This window comes from Papaver somniferum, chromosome 7 (genome assembly GCF_003573695.1).
Source record: "Papaver somniferum cultivar HN1 chromosome 7, ASM357369v1, whole genome shotgun sequence".
Classification (NCBI taxonomy): Eukaryota; Viridiplantae; Streptophyta; class Magnoliopsida; order Ranunculales; family Papaveraceae; genus Papaver; species Papaver somniferum.
Window position 1 is genome coordinate 139161523 of NC_039364.1, and position 12718 is coordinate 139174240.

The following is a 12718-nucleotide window of genomic DNA, read 5'->3' on the forward strand; positions in this document are numbered from 1 at the left end:
TTTGCATTCATCTCTAAAGCTATATTAGGGTTTTCAATACGAAAAAGTTGTTTGTCCCTGATTTTAAGTAGCATAATTGTGGGTAGTGCTTGTAGCGATATATCCTACTAGTCACATATGAATCATAACCTTGGTTAAATCGAATTAGTGCTTTTACACGTTTGATTGCTTTGATTAGTCTTATTCCATAAATCTTAAAGCTTTTAGGGAGTTAAACTTAATTGTGCTTTTACACTTTGGGTTACTTTCTAGGAAGAATTCACATATGCATCTTTTAATGTGGTTATGATGAAATTAGGGAATTAGCGGGATATTCTTGCGATCAAGGTATCCTAGTGCTTTTAATAGATGAGAGATTAAAATATCAATTCTAGTCATTGATGAAAATATATGTTTGTGAATGATACTATCCCGTGACCAATATCTTCTCCTTATTGATTATTCAAATTATCTTTATTGCTTTCAATTATTTTATTTGCTTTGCTAAAACAACAAAAATCCCCCCTTGGATACTTAAGAAACTAAAATTTTATAACAACAAAAGCCTCTCCGTGGATACGAACTCTTTCCTACCACATATTATATTTATTGTAGTTAAGTAAGAAAGTGAAATTATATTTGACGGTTGACAACCGATCATCTGCGACCAACTTACTTCCAGGAAACTGTTCAGATCTACTGTCGTGTATATGTTGGCTGGGAGTGAATTCAACAACCTGGCAATCCATGCCCAACCTTCCTTCAGACCATGTAGCTTTTGGACACCGCTAACTTCCGTCTGCCACAACAAGCAGAGCAGTTAGCAAGTCAGATGGAATTAAAAAACAAAACGAATAAATGAGGAGCATGCAATTAGAGAAGTTGGTGGATTGCTTGAACAACTTGGTTTATAGTATTCACATATTTAGGTTCATGATAGACGTTAGCTGATGAAATGAGAAGTACCAACCTGAATTAGTGCTCCATATAGTTTCATATAAGATGCCACTCCTTCCAAATAACTTTCACGGCTTTCAGCCGTCCCATCTTCTTCTCGGAAACCCATCACTTTAAAGTAGTCTTCTTTAGATATTGCCGACTGTAATGGAAACCAAAAAACTTAATATTGAGTCTTTAAAAAACCACAGCTTACTCATTAAAACACAAGACTTGATATATTTTTATACAGAATTATCCTTCAAGAAGGATTTTCCTGAGGCTAAGCCAAACTAACCCACCTCTGAGTAAGCTACATGCTTTGGAACAGTGTATATACAATCCTTATGGAGCTCCGCAAGAAGAAGATCCATCGCAAGGGGAACCTGATCCATAGACAAATATTTTAAAAAGGATACTTGAGTTTCTAATGCAATGACAGAATGATGAAGCCTGTCATTCCATTTCCAGATATCGCATTACCATGAGGTCTACTTTTGACTTGCGTTTTGATTAAAGTTTCACTAGGATAGCATACAAAATGTTAAACTTCTAAACTTCTAAAGAACGAATAGAAAGGTGATAACCTGTGAAGTAACAAGAACAATGACATGCCCACAGGCAAATGCAGTACTGTTAAAGTTTGCACTCTGGGTTGAGCATTGAGACACAACCTGTGAAATGAGAGTGGTTCACAGTTTTAGTAAATAAGTAAACTCATTAATTCAATAAAATGCGAAGGCTGCATAAAGAAAAGAACTGACAGTCTCAACTTATGACATGATAGTCAACAAAGCTTTTGCAAAAGATGTTCCGCACATGAGCTCTTTTTAATTTCCTAAAGATACTAAAATAATTTTTTCCCTTTGTAAGCGCAATGCAGATTACATTATTTGCAAACATAACAGCACTAATTGATTGAGGACATAGAGGATCATTAATAAATCTAATCAGTTCACTCGCTTTTGCTCTGAAAAACAGAAAGTAGAAATGAGGGTCAATCAATTTTACTCAGCTTGTAAGATATCAAAATGTACAACTAGAAACCTTTCAGCAAACAGGTTTCTGCTTTGGAGAACGGCTAGTGCAAAATATACGGATTCTATTGAGACAATAGTTTAAAAATAATAATGATTATAAGAAAAGAAAAAAAAAAACACCCACCTGACACTGTCTCTATTCCCAGATATTTGCTTTATCCTCCGACCAATTTGCAATTCATTAACTACGAAAATCCTGTCCAAACATGAGGTATGAAACACAAAACCTTGTGAAAGATGACCCGAAACCAACTTGGTACCATGGAAACAAGCTTTTACGAATAAAAAATATTAGATTAGCTAATTCAGTTGTATAGACTAATTGCGCATGTGGAGCTATTCATTCAAGGCAAGACAAGTAAGCAAACTACCTACTTGCAAAAAACTGAGTATATAAGAAAAGTTTTACTATTTCTCCATTAGCTTTACTACCAAGACTTGTTAACATGTTATCGAAGTACATATACGAGTATTCAGGAGATTAAAAGAAGAAAGAAAGAGAAAAACCAAGAAGAAGCAATCACCTGATTATGACTCAATCTGAAAGCCTGGTTATTTTTATCAACCTCCTTCAACTTCTGAAGCCTTTCAACCTCTACTCGTAGAGCACTATCGGAAGCCCTAACTAAACTACCTGTCACGATATTGAGGACTATTATGCTTGCATGTGCACCAAATCAAATTAAAGGATCATGGATACTGTATGAACTTTCCTAATCCACTTTAAGGCTACCACAAACTGGAAATTACAGGATTCCAGTTCGCGAAAAGAATTCGAAAGTAAAATAGACTGATAAAAGGCTGAAGGTTGTTGGTAGCTGGAAAAATTCAGAGCGGATAATACAGGACCAAAGTAAACGGCAGACACGAAGCCAGAGAAGTCCCGGACATCTAAAGTACCTGCTGATGGTGAAATATATGATCCAGATCTGCCAGGTTCACTCATATTTACATCTTTTAGTGTTTGAGAAGCTTCCCTCTTTTGTGTCTCTTCACTTGTCTTTTTTGCATTCTCCGTGACTTCTTTTTCTGCAGCCTCTTTAACTCTCCGATTTTCTACTTCAAAAGCTGCTGCCTTCCGTGCTTCTTCGGCCCTCTTTTTCACAGCCTGCACCTCAGCAATAACAATTTTGTCTTAATACCTTCTGGAACAACCAAAACTGACTTAGCTGTCTCAAATGTTTAATACATCCGCACCCACATGATAAGAAAACACAATCGTATTCTGCCCATCACTAGTTCTGAGTTTTCAATAACACAAAGGAGGATGAGTTCAAATGCTTGGAAAACATTTTAATTAAGTCATTAACAAAAGTATATCCAGTTATCCACCTGAAGTAGATAAAACCTGAGATGAAGATTGGATCAGAGAATGTTTGTGCTAGGCAGGGTTAAGGCCGTCAGAGGGTTGTAAAGTGGATGGTAGTCATGTATGTGGGTGATGGAAGGTACTAGGTAAGAGTTGCTAGAAATCACTTTATGGTTGAAAACAGAACCACTAGAATTTTGTCCAAATGTCTTCTCAAGATAGACAGGAACATATACCAAAATCACCTTACCAACCATTCTTTAATCTTAGTAAACTCTTCACTGTTCGACTTTTAAACTCTTCCATTGTGACAAACACTCCATAACTCATTTTATCGCAAGTTTATGATACCACATGAAGAAACAACACAAACGTATAAAAGATCAATTGATCCAAGAAAAACAAGAAGTGGCCTTTAAAAACTAACAAACTCGAGTTGAAACAGTACAGTAAAGACCGAGTAGAAAAGATAAACTGTATGAATAATTAACTAGTGAGATAATTATTGGGAAGGAAATAACAACTTCTAGGCACAAGTGGTAATAATTCTGCAAAATGATAAACTATGATTGGTTAACAACTTTAAACCTCATCTAAGTGAAAAAGGAATAGTTTCCAAGGCCTATATCTGATAAGAAAGTATGTGTCTTTTATCATAGGAGTGCCAAGTGCTAACTATCACCAGAAAATTATGAAAGTAAAAGTGATGTCAAAAACTACTAGCCTCAGATTCCGGTTTAGCTTTTTCCTGGCGCATATTCTCTTCACGGAAAGCTTGTTCCTTTCTTCTAGCTTCCTCATATGCAGCAGCATTTTGTATTTACCTCTCTTCATTTGTGATTTTTGCTCATGATCCCTCTGGACTTTTAATAAGTGGTTCTCCCTTTTTTCTGCACTACATTAGTATCAACAGGTGTGAAATTCAAGATAACCATTTGAATATTGATGATATCATAACTCACCACAGACCTGACAAAAACTTAATAAAAGTCACTAAATAAGAACATTTTATCAGAAAGAATAACTTGATAAAATCATTTTTATACCTGGAATCAGTAAAAGAGAATCGTATCATCGTCTTCAGATAATCTCATCACAAAACCCCTCTGCCTCTGACTACTTCTACTAACCACTTTCTTACTGTGTACTTGCTTTTTAGTAAAAGGTACAATAAGGTTAGAAGCGGAAGATGAAGTTGATAAAGTGCCATTTAGTTTAAGTTCTAAGGAATTTAATTCAGATAATAAAAAATCTAAATTCCAATTTGGCTCAGGGTCTGCTGTTATTATTACTCCATTATTCGCAGTATTCTTAGAACAAGGTAGTTCCAATTTTATTGCTCCCCTGCAAATAACAAACATACACAATCAACATCAATAAAACCTCAGAACAACACAATATCAAACAAAAGTACTTTTACAAACAACAACACTGAATACAAACAACTTACATTATTAGAATAAACTGATCTCAACAACAACAACAAGAAAAACCCTAAACTTTAGGTCATATAATTTAATTAGGGGTTTAATATGTTTTCTGATTGAGGAAATTGTGTAATTTTAATCAATGATGATGAGGAGGAGAAATAAAAACACTAAAAAAGGAGAAAAACGTTAAACCCTGGTATAGTATTCTGGAGAAGCATGGTATTGGTAGTAGTTGAAATTGAATGAAGTAGCGGTGACATCCCGCTAATCGACCGTTGGAAGATCGTCTTTTATACCGTGAAAAATATATTAGAATTTAAGCAATTTGTAAAGGTCAATGCTTGAATATACCATAATTATTAGAACTAGATGTGCGCCCGTGCTCTATACGGTTCCAGATTGGCATTCCCAGATTGACAATGCTGCAGTTTGTTCAATTGGTTTCGTTTTCATGAATTCTTGGGTTGTCTATAAATAACGCCCTCCAGGCTCCAGTCCACTCCTGGTCGGTGCGCCCTAATCTTAACAGGTTGAGGTTATCATAATTCATAGCACAAAGCGCACCAAGGATAGATAAAGCAAAAAGAACTCACCAAATGTGAAAAGAACTCATAAGCATCAACAAAGAAAACCAACACAAACTACACCAAATGCAATTGTGATATTCGTTTACTAATGAATGCACTGTTACATCAAAACCAACTAAATTAACAACAATTTGTCTACATTTACCTCCCAGACTAATATCATAATGTTTTGAATAATGTTTTTTAAATGCCTATTTTCAGTGAATGAACACGTAATTTTCCACCCAATCTTTTTATATCAGTTTTGTTGGTGCAAAAATGATCACTCCAACAATTTTCGAGATGCGGGAAAGTTGATCCAATCGCTACCGTTGATGAAAAATCTCCAAAGAATTGATCAAAAGAGGTGGGGGTACCTGCAAAAACACTCCGATGCTAAAATCAGCGGATGTTCTATGCAAGTGTATTATGGTGAAAAGAATAGAATTCTGTACCTTTTGATTTGAGATTTTACCTCTATATATAGGCAGAAAATAGATGTAGCTTTAGGGTTTTGATAGTTATCCAAATAACCTCCCTCATCTGTATAAATCCCAAATAACAACCAGATTCATGATAAATTCTAATATTTATCATAATCTTCACTTATCCCAAATAATTATTATCTTGAATAATAATTATAGCTACTTAAGATAAATATCCTCTTTTATCAGGATTTATCTTAAATAATATTTAATAATTCTCTATAATAATTATTCCATGAAAATCTTAACCTCTTTTATTAAGATCTTTTAACCCATGGAGTTGTGGGTTTCCATAACAAACCCACAGGTTTCCATAATAAACCAAATTCAGGCTTCCATAATAAGCCTTGTGGGTTTCCATAACAAACCCACTGGTTTCTATAATAAACCAAATCCAGGCTTCCATAATAAGCCTTGTGGGTTTCCATAACAAACCCACCGGTTTCCATAATAAACCAAATCCAGACTTACATAATAAGCCTTGTGGCTTTCCATAACAAACCCACCGGTTTCCATAATAAACCGACCCCAGGCTTCCATAATAAGCGTTGTGGGTTTCCATAACAAACTCACCGATTTCCATAATAAACCGGATTTAGGATTCCATTATAAGCCTCGTGTGATATGCACGTACGCCATTTTAATAGGGTACAAACATCGCCCCCTCTTAATTCTTAACTTGTTGATGGATTAAGAAAATCAAAAGGGGAACTAACCTTCGCGACTCGCTTTATGTTATTTATCAGATAACCTTTCGTGGCCTTGGCCAGCTTGTTCTGCGGATTAAGAAAATCAAAAGAAGAACTAACCTTCGCGGCTTGTTCAAATTCGTCATATGATGTTTATTCAATAACCTTTCGTGGCCTTAGCCAGCTTGTTGTGTGGATTTTCCCCAAAGTTGGCTTAATAATTCGAAGCACCAAAAATGTACTCAATCATCTCATTAGCCATTGTTCTTTAATCACCAAACACGTTCAAAGTACCAACAACGTACTTAAAACTCCATATAGTATTACCCAAACGCCAAACAGATCAGCATGTTATGTTCTCATGCTCTTCCATTAACTAACATATGACCTAAGTGTTGGTCTTGTAAATCTTCTCTAATCTCATCTCCCACCCTTATGGTGAATGAAGCATTTCCTTGGTTTTTCTCTTTGATAGAAAAACGCTCCAATTTATCTCTTTAATAGAAAAATTATCAGGATCAAATTAATAATTCAACTTCGACTTTGAGAACATACCTCACTTGAATGCAGGTTGCTCCCGTAATTTTCTAGGCACATTGGTTGCCCACTTGTTCCCGTACTGGCCTAGAACTTGACGACTCAATGCTTGTGTGTCCGTGAATAATATACGACAATCTCTGGTCTACGGGTTGACTGTCTCTAGCTTTTAGTCGTACACTTCCTTTCTTTCGCTCCACCTCCTTTACTAAACGCTTTTCTTTTTATTTTTCTCTTTATTAGAAAGACATTGCAGCTATTTCTTTGATAAGCAAAACACTTTGTTTTTCTCTTTATTAGAAAAACATTGCAAGCATTTCCTTAATAAGCAAAACAATTTGTTTTTCTCTTTATTAGAAAAACATTGCAAGCATTTCCTCCGCATGTGTTCTTCAACATTTTTCCTTTGCTCCTGTCGCTCCATTATAGCTTCAGCTTAATTATATTATAATACTTTGTTTTCGCCTTTCTCTTTACTAGAAAGACATCGCAACAATTTCCTTCATAACCAAAATACTTCGCCTTTGTCTTTCTCTTTTATAGAAAGCCATTGCAAGTATTTCCTTCATAATTAAAATACTTCGCCTTTGATAACTAAAATATCTCGCCCTTGTCTTCCTCTCCTCGGGCGTTCGTTCTTTCCATCTTAATCTCCCCCAGTACTTGCCACGATACTGAAAAAGATGTCTTCTATTATTCGACTTCTTTAAACAAGTTGGTTTTGATTGCATGTTAGGCGTCACTTTAGCCGCCCCAAATATCTGAAGAGATATTCTCGAATAGAAAAGACGCCCCCTTGTGAAGCAGGAACTAGATCTATTATATCCGCTCCTCACTTGCTAGATGGATCTGGGCTTATGGTATCTTTTCCGTTGCCATCTTATTTCGGGGTTCATCGTGATTTTCCCTTTAAAATCGCCTGAAAATGTTGTCACGGTGTAGCGTGTCCCTCGGTTCCGAACCTTTTTGTTGTTCGTGACAACTTTGCTTTCTTTTCCTTCTCGGCTTTGGCATACCTATCACCCCTGTCATACAACTCTTTGAGTTTTTTGACTGGTTGAACTGCTAACGAGTTGTAAATTCCAAACTCATCGTAATCCATTGCATTTTTATATGCCTCTATTACGAATCCCTCGTCCACCTTTCCAATTTCATTAACTTCCTGACGAAACCTCCTATTAAAATCAAAAAGACTTTCGCCAGGCTCTCCGTCAAGGTCATTGGAAAGGTTCTACAGAGTAGCTCATCGCTGAAGCTCCACAAACTCATTGAGGCTTGACATCGTTGGACGTGCTCCACTGGATTTCCATTGTGTCCGTCGAAAAACTCCTTGAATTGAGGATGGTTGAAATTCGAGGGTGGGCGGTAGCGCCTTATCTTTTCAACAAATGGGGAGTCCATCGATTTTTTCATTGATAAAATTTGTTGCTCTTCATCTTTGGATTTCTTTTGGGCTAACAGCTCACCAATCATTTCACTAAGCCTTCTTTTGCTGAGTTCTTCTCCTCTCACCGAGTCTCCCTCAGTTTCTCTGCGAATCCGTTCATTCCTGTCAGACTCCTTTCTCCTTTTAGAAAGGTCTTTATCACGTCTAGACCTCTTCGAGTGATCATCATTGATATGATCATCCCTTTGTATATGTTTCTTGCGACTTGATCTGGTTCGCCTATCTTGTTCGGCCGTGTAATAATGATCATCATCGGGCACATAACGATCATAATAATCGTCATCACGGTGATCGCGACTTTGATAAACGTTCCTGACATCCTCGCTTCTTCTTGCATCACTTTGACTGAGCCGACGACCGTCAAGAACTTCGTCCCCTTTGCGTGGGTCGTTTCGTTCTCGATGAGAATGATGGTTTGACCTATTACTTTCGGAATGTGGAATAGCTTCTTCTTCAAGCTCCTTTCTTTTCTCCAATGCAACCTTGAGTCGCTTGTTTTCCCTTTCCAATTCCTGGAAACGCTCACGTAACGTCAAGTCGATAGGAGTCACCCGCGAATTGTTAACTTGTGCAGCTGGTGGGTTGTTAGCTTGCGCAGGCTATTGGTTAGCCCGTACTCCTCTATTAGCGATGTCCTCCTCATGAAGCTGCTGGATGCTTGGGTGTTGACCTTGAGTCCCTCTTTGACGATTGAGGTTTTCGCTAATAGTCCGGGTAGGTGATCTACGTAAGAGAACATTGTTTCCCCTGAGACTTGGAGTCGATCTCACAGAACGAGCATCTGATGCGTTGATGAGAGTGATGTTTCCATTTCGTCCCTTTCGTCTTGATGAGTATGGACGAAAGCGCTCCTTAAAGTTCGATTGTTAGCATGTTGACCTGAAGGATTTTCGGTAGGTGCATCAACGTCCATCTCAAGTTGATTTGCTCCTGAAGAATTCATAAGTTACTCTTTCTTTGTTAACTTTGCTTTCAACAACTTTTTCAGATCTTTTACAACTCTGAAAAACGTTCAGAAACTTTCTGTAACTTTTTGAAAGAGTTCAGAGACTTTCTGGATCTTTCCGCAACTTTCTGAACACGTTCAGAAACCTTCTGCAACTTTCTGAAAACGTTCAGAGACTTCCTGGATCTTTACGCAACTTTCTGAAAACGTTTACACCTTCTGCAACTTTCTGGAAACGCTCAGACACTTTCTGAAAGAGTTCAGAAACTTTCTGCAACTTTCTGGTTCTTCTGCAACTTTCTGAAAGTGTTCAGAGACTTTCTGCGACTTTTCTGGGTCTTCTACAACTTTCTGAAAGTGTTCAGAAGCTTTCTGCGACTTTTCTGGATCTTTTGCACCTTTCTGAAAAGAGTTTAGAAACTTACTGCAACTTTTTGAAAGAGTTCAGAAACCTTTTACAACTTTCTGAAAAAGTTCAGAAACTCTTAGCAACTTTTTGTTCACAATGATTTTGAAACCATGGTTTCGAAAATCGTTTGAGAACGGCTTCTATCAAATGGGGAGCACGATCTTTTATTCGTATCCCCTTAGTCGGCGCCAAAAGATGTTGGTGCAAAAATGATGACTCCAACAATCTTCGAGATGCGGGAAAGTTGATCCAATCGCTACCGTTGATGAAAAATCTCCAAATAATTGATCAAAAGAGGTGGGGGTACCTGCAAAAACACTCCGATGCTAAAATCAGCGGATGTTCTATGCAAGTGTATTATGGTGAAAAGAATAGAATTTTATACCTTTTGATTTGAGATTTTGCCTCTATATATAAGCAGAAAATAGATGTAGCTTTAGGATTTTGATAGTTATCCAAATAACCTCCCTCATCTGTATAAATTCAAAATAACAACCAGATTCATGTAAATTCTAATATTTATCATAATCTTCACTTATCCCAAATAATTATTATCTTGAATAATAATTATAACTACTTAAGATAAATATCCTCTTTTATCAGGATTTATCTTAAATAATATTTAATAATTATCTATAATAATTATTCCATGAAAATACTTAACCTCTTTTATCAAGATCTTTTAATCCATGGAGTTGTGGGTTTCCATAACAAACCCAACGGTTTCCGTAATAAACCAAATCCAGGCTTCCATAATAAGCTTTGAGGGTTTCCATAACAAACCCACCGGTTTCCGTAATAAACCAAATCCAGGCTTCCATAATAAGCCTTGTGGGTTTCCATAACAAACCCACCGGTTTCCATAATAAACCAACCCCAGGCTTCCATAATAAGCGTTGTGGGTTTCCATAACAAACCCACCGGTTTCCATAATAAACCGGATTTAGGCTTCCATTATAAGCCTCATGTGATACGCACGTACGTTATTTTAATAGGGTACAAACAAGCTTATTTTTATTGTGTAACTTGTCAGAAATTGCACATCGCTAGTGCTTCTCAAAACACCTATGGGATCATGAATCATCTCTAAAAATTAAAATTGTAGACCTCTTAAATGAGCATCAGCAATATTGACAATCAAAGTTCACACGGTAACATCATCTTCAACACCTAGTACTTGATTTTCTTGTTCATAAGTCAGTTTTGAGTCACAAATTGTTTTTGGAAAGAACATTGAAAAGTAGCATGCATAACAACAATAACTACAGCATAATTCACATCGTAAGACCTAAAACTTAAAAATCACTTCTGGGAACTTCCAATAGCATTCATCTGATTTCCTGATTGTATGCAACCGAACATAGTCACAAACAATGAACAAAAATGTTGGTATCAGTATTCAGTTAAACTGCAAGGCAATAGTGGAAGTTATCAACTGAGATTTAACCTAAGCAAGAGGAACAATAGAAAGTATTGATGTCATACATTTTTAACCGTGGGCACATCACACTTTTCCATGATTTTATTGTCAAATAACCAGGATATACATTTTTTCGTAGTGCCTCTATAACAACCTTTGACGACCTCAGGGTAGAGCATATGTTTTTTAATGATCTGAGTTCGGACTCTATATGTGTGCTTAACATCACAAATTCAGAAACTCAGTATTGTGCACGATCGTGTAAGATAGTAGGGAATTGGCATATATATGACATCACATAAAATCACTTGATGACAAAAGACATACCCTTCAGAGTTACCTGTTTACATACTATCTGCTAATTTAAATATCTAGCATAAGAATTACTATCTAAAATATAAATTTAGATCAATGAGTACAGATTTTCCTGAGCCAGTCAAAAACTAGAATAACGTAGAAAATAGTATCAAAAACATAAGTTTAAAATCTATATCAGGTGTTTGAGTATCTGCAACATTGGGTTTATATCCCATGCACAAAGACTTAACTTATATGCCATCTATGGGGAGTCGAACCTACAATTACATGGTTGAGAGCCATGTGCTCTACCAATTGAGCTAAGATAGCAAGTAAAAATGTGGAAATTATTATCAAATTCCAACTTAGATTTCACATGTCTAATATAAAATGGCGCTGAGCATGAGGATCCATAGCGAATATCACAATGGTAAAGTTACCATATTTTTCTTTCTAAAAAAACAATTATCACCAATTTTTCAAAGGACTAAAAATATTGTTAATACAGAACCCAAAAAAAATAAGCGACATAGTGATGATCTCATACCTTTTTAGAGTGTCATATTTTGCAAGTCGTGGCAATGGAATAAGAATGGTATACTCCAACTCGGAATTGTACCCTGTCATAACCTCCATCTGTATATCCATGACTCACAGTCCATTCTATGGCTAAAAGATGACCATCCAGTTGCAAATCGAGAATAACAAAGTCTAGCACCAAAAACAAAAATAGTCAGACAGTAAAAATCCAATCATAATGTCACCCATACCTTGATCTATTAAAACGTATGGAAATGTCGAGATCGCTGAAAGCACTGTGAAGAAGCTAATAACGTTGGAGCCTGGAAATACTGGGAATTATTTGCTTCTTTGGAGTACCTATGCTTCTAGAGGACAATGGGAGGAAGCTGCAAAAGTGAGGGTTGCAATGAAGGAGAAAAGGATCGATAAGCTTCCTGGATGTAGTTGGATTGAAGTCAAAAGTAGAAATCATTGTCATGAAATTCAGTCGAAACGATCAGCTAATGAAGGAGGTCAGTAGCATCCATACTACTTGGTTCATCGCCTCAATGGAACAGCATCGCGTGCACCTCCATCCATATTGCTTGCTTCATCATTTCAATAAATAATTGTGTCAGGTGCACTAGGATCCATGTACCATATGTTGTAGTCCATTGGATGCGTTAATGACTGACAAGAGCAAGAACTTGGTGGATGCACTGCTGAA

The 12718-nt window shown here is 36.6% G+C and overlaps 1 protein-coding gene and 1 pseudogene across 1 annotated transcript; both read right to left on the bottom strand.

Annotated features, from left to right (window-relative positions):
• LOC113298572 overlaps positions 1-4983 on the bottom strand; it is a 35907-nt pseudogene extending 30924 nt beyond the window's left edge.
• A 3110-nt stretch (positions 4984-8093) lies between these two features.
• On the bottom strand, positions 8094-12138 carry LOC113295307 (uncharacterized protein DDB_G0283697-like). Its single transcript, XM_026543654.1, has 6 exons — positions 12038-12138; positions 11931-11943; positions 9581-9766; positions 9369-9419; positions 9036-9269; positions 8094-8930 (listed from the first exon to the last, which is right to left on the bottom strand). The coding sequence occupies exons 1-6, from the start codon at positions 12136-12138 to the stop codon at positions 8094-8096; spliced, it is 1422 nt and encodes a 473-aa protein (XP_026399439.1).
• Between the last annotated feature and the right edge of the window lie 580 nt (positions 12139-12718).

Excerpts from the sequence above, each read along its gene's own strand:
- LOC113295307 (XM_026543654.1), bottom strand. The coding sequence starts at position 12,138 with ATGGATATACAGATGGAGGTTATGACAGGGTACAATTCCGAGTTGGAG. Across the intron at positions 9,270-9,368 it reads GCAAAGTTAACAAAGAAAGA|GAGCGCTTTCGTCCATACTC; the intron begins GTAACTTATGAA and ends TCGAACTTTAAG. Across the intron at positions 8,931-9,035 it reads AGGACATCGCTAATAGAGGA|GAATTGGAAAGGGAAAACAA; the intron begins GTACGGGCTAAC and ends GAGCGTTTCCAG.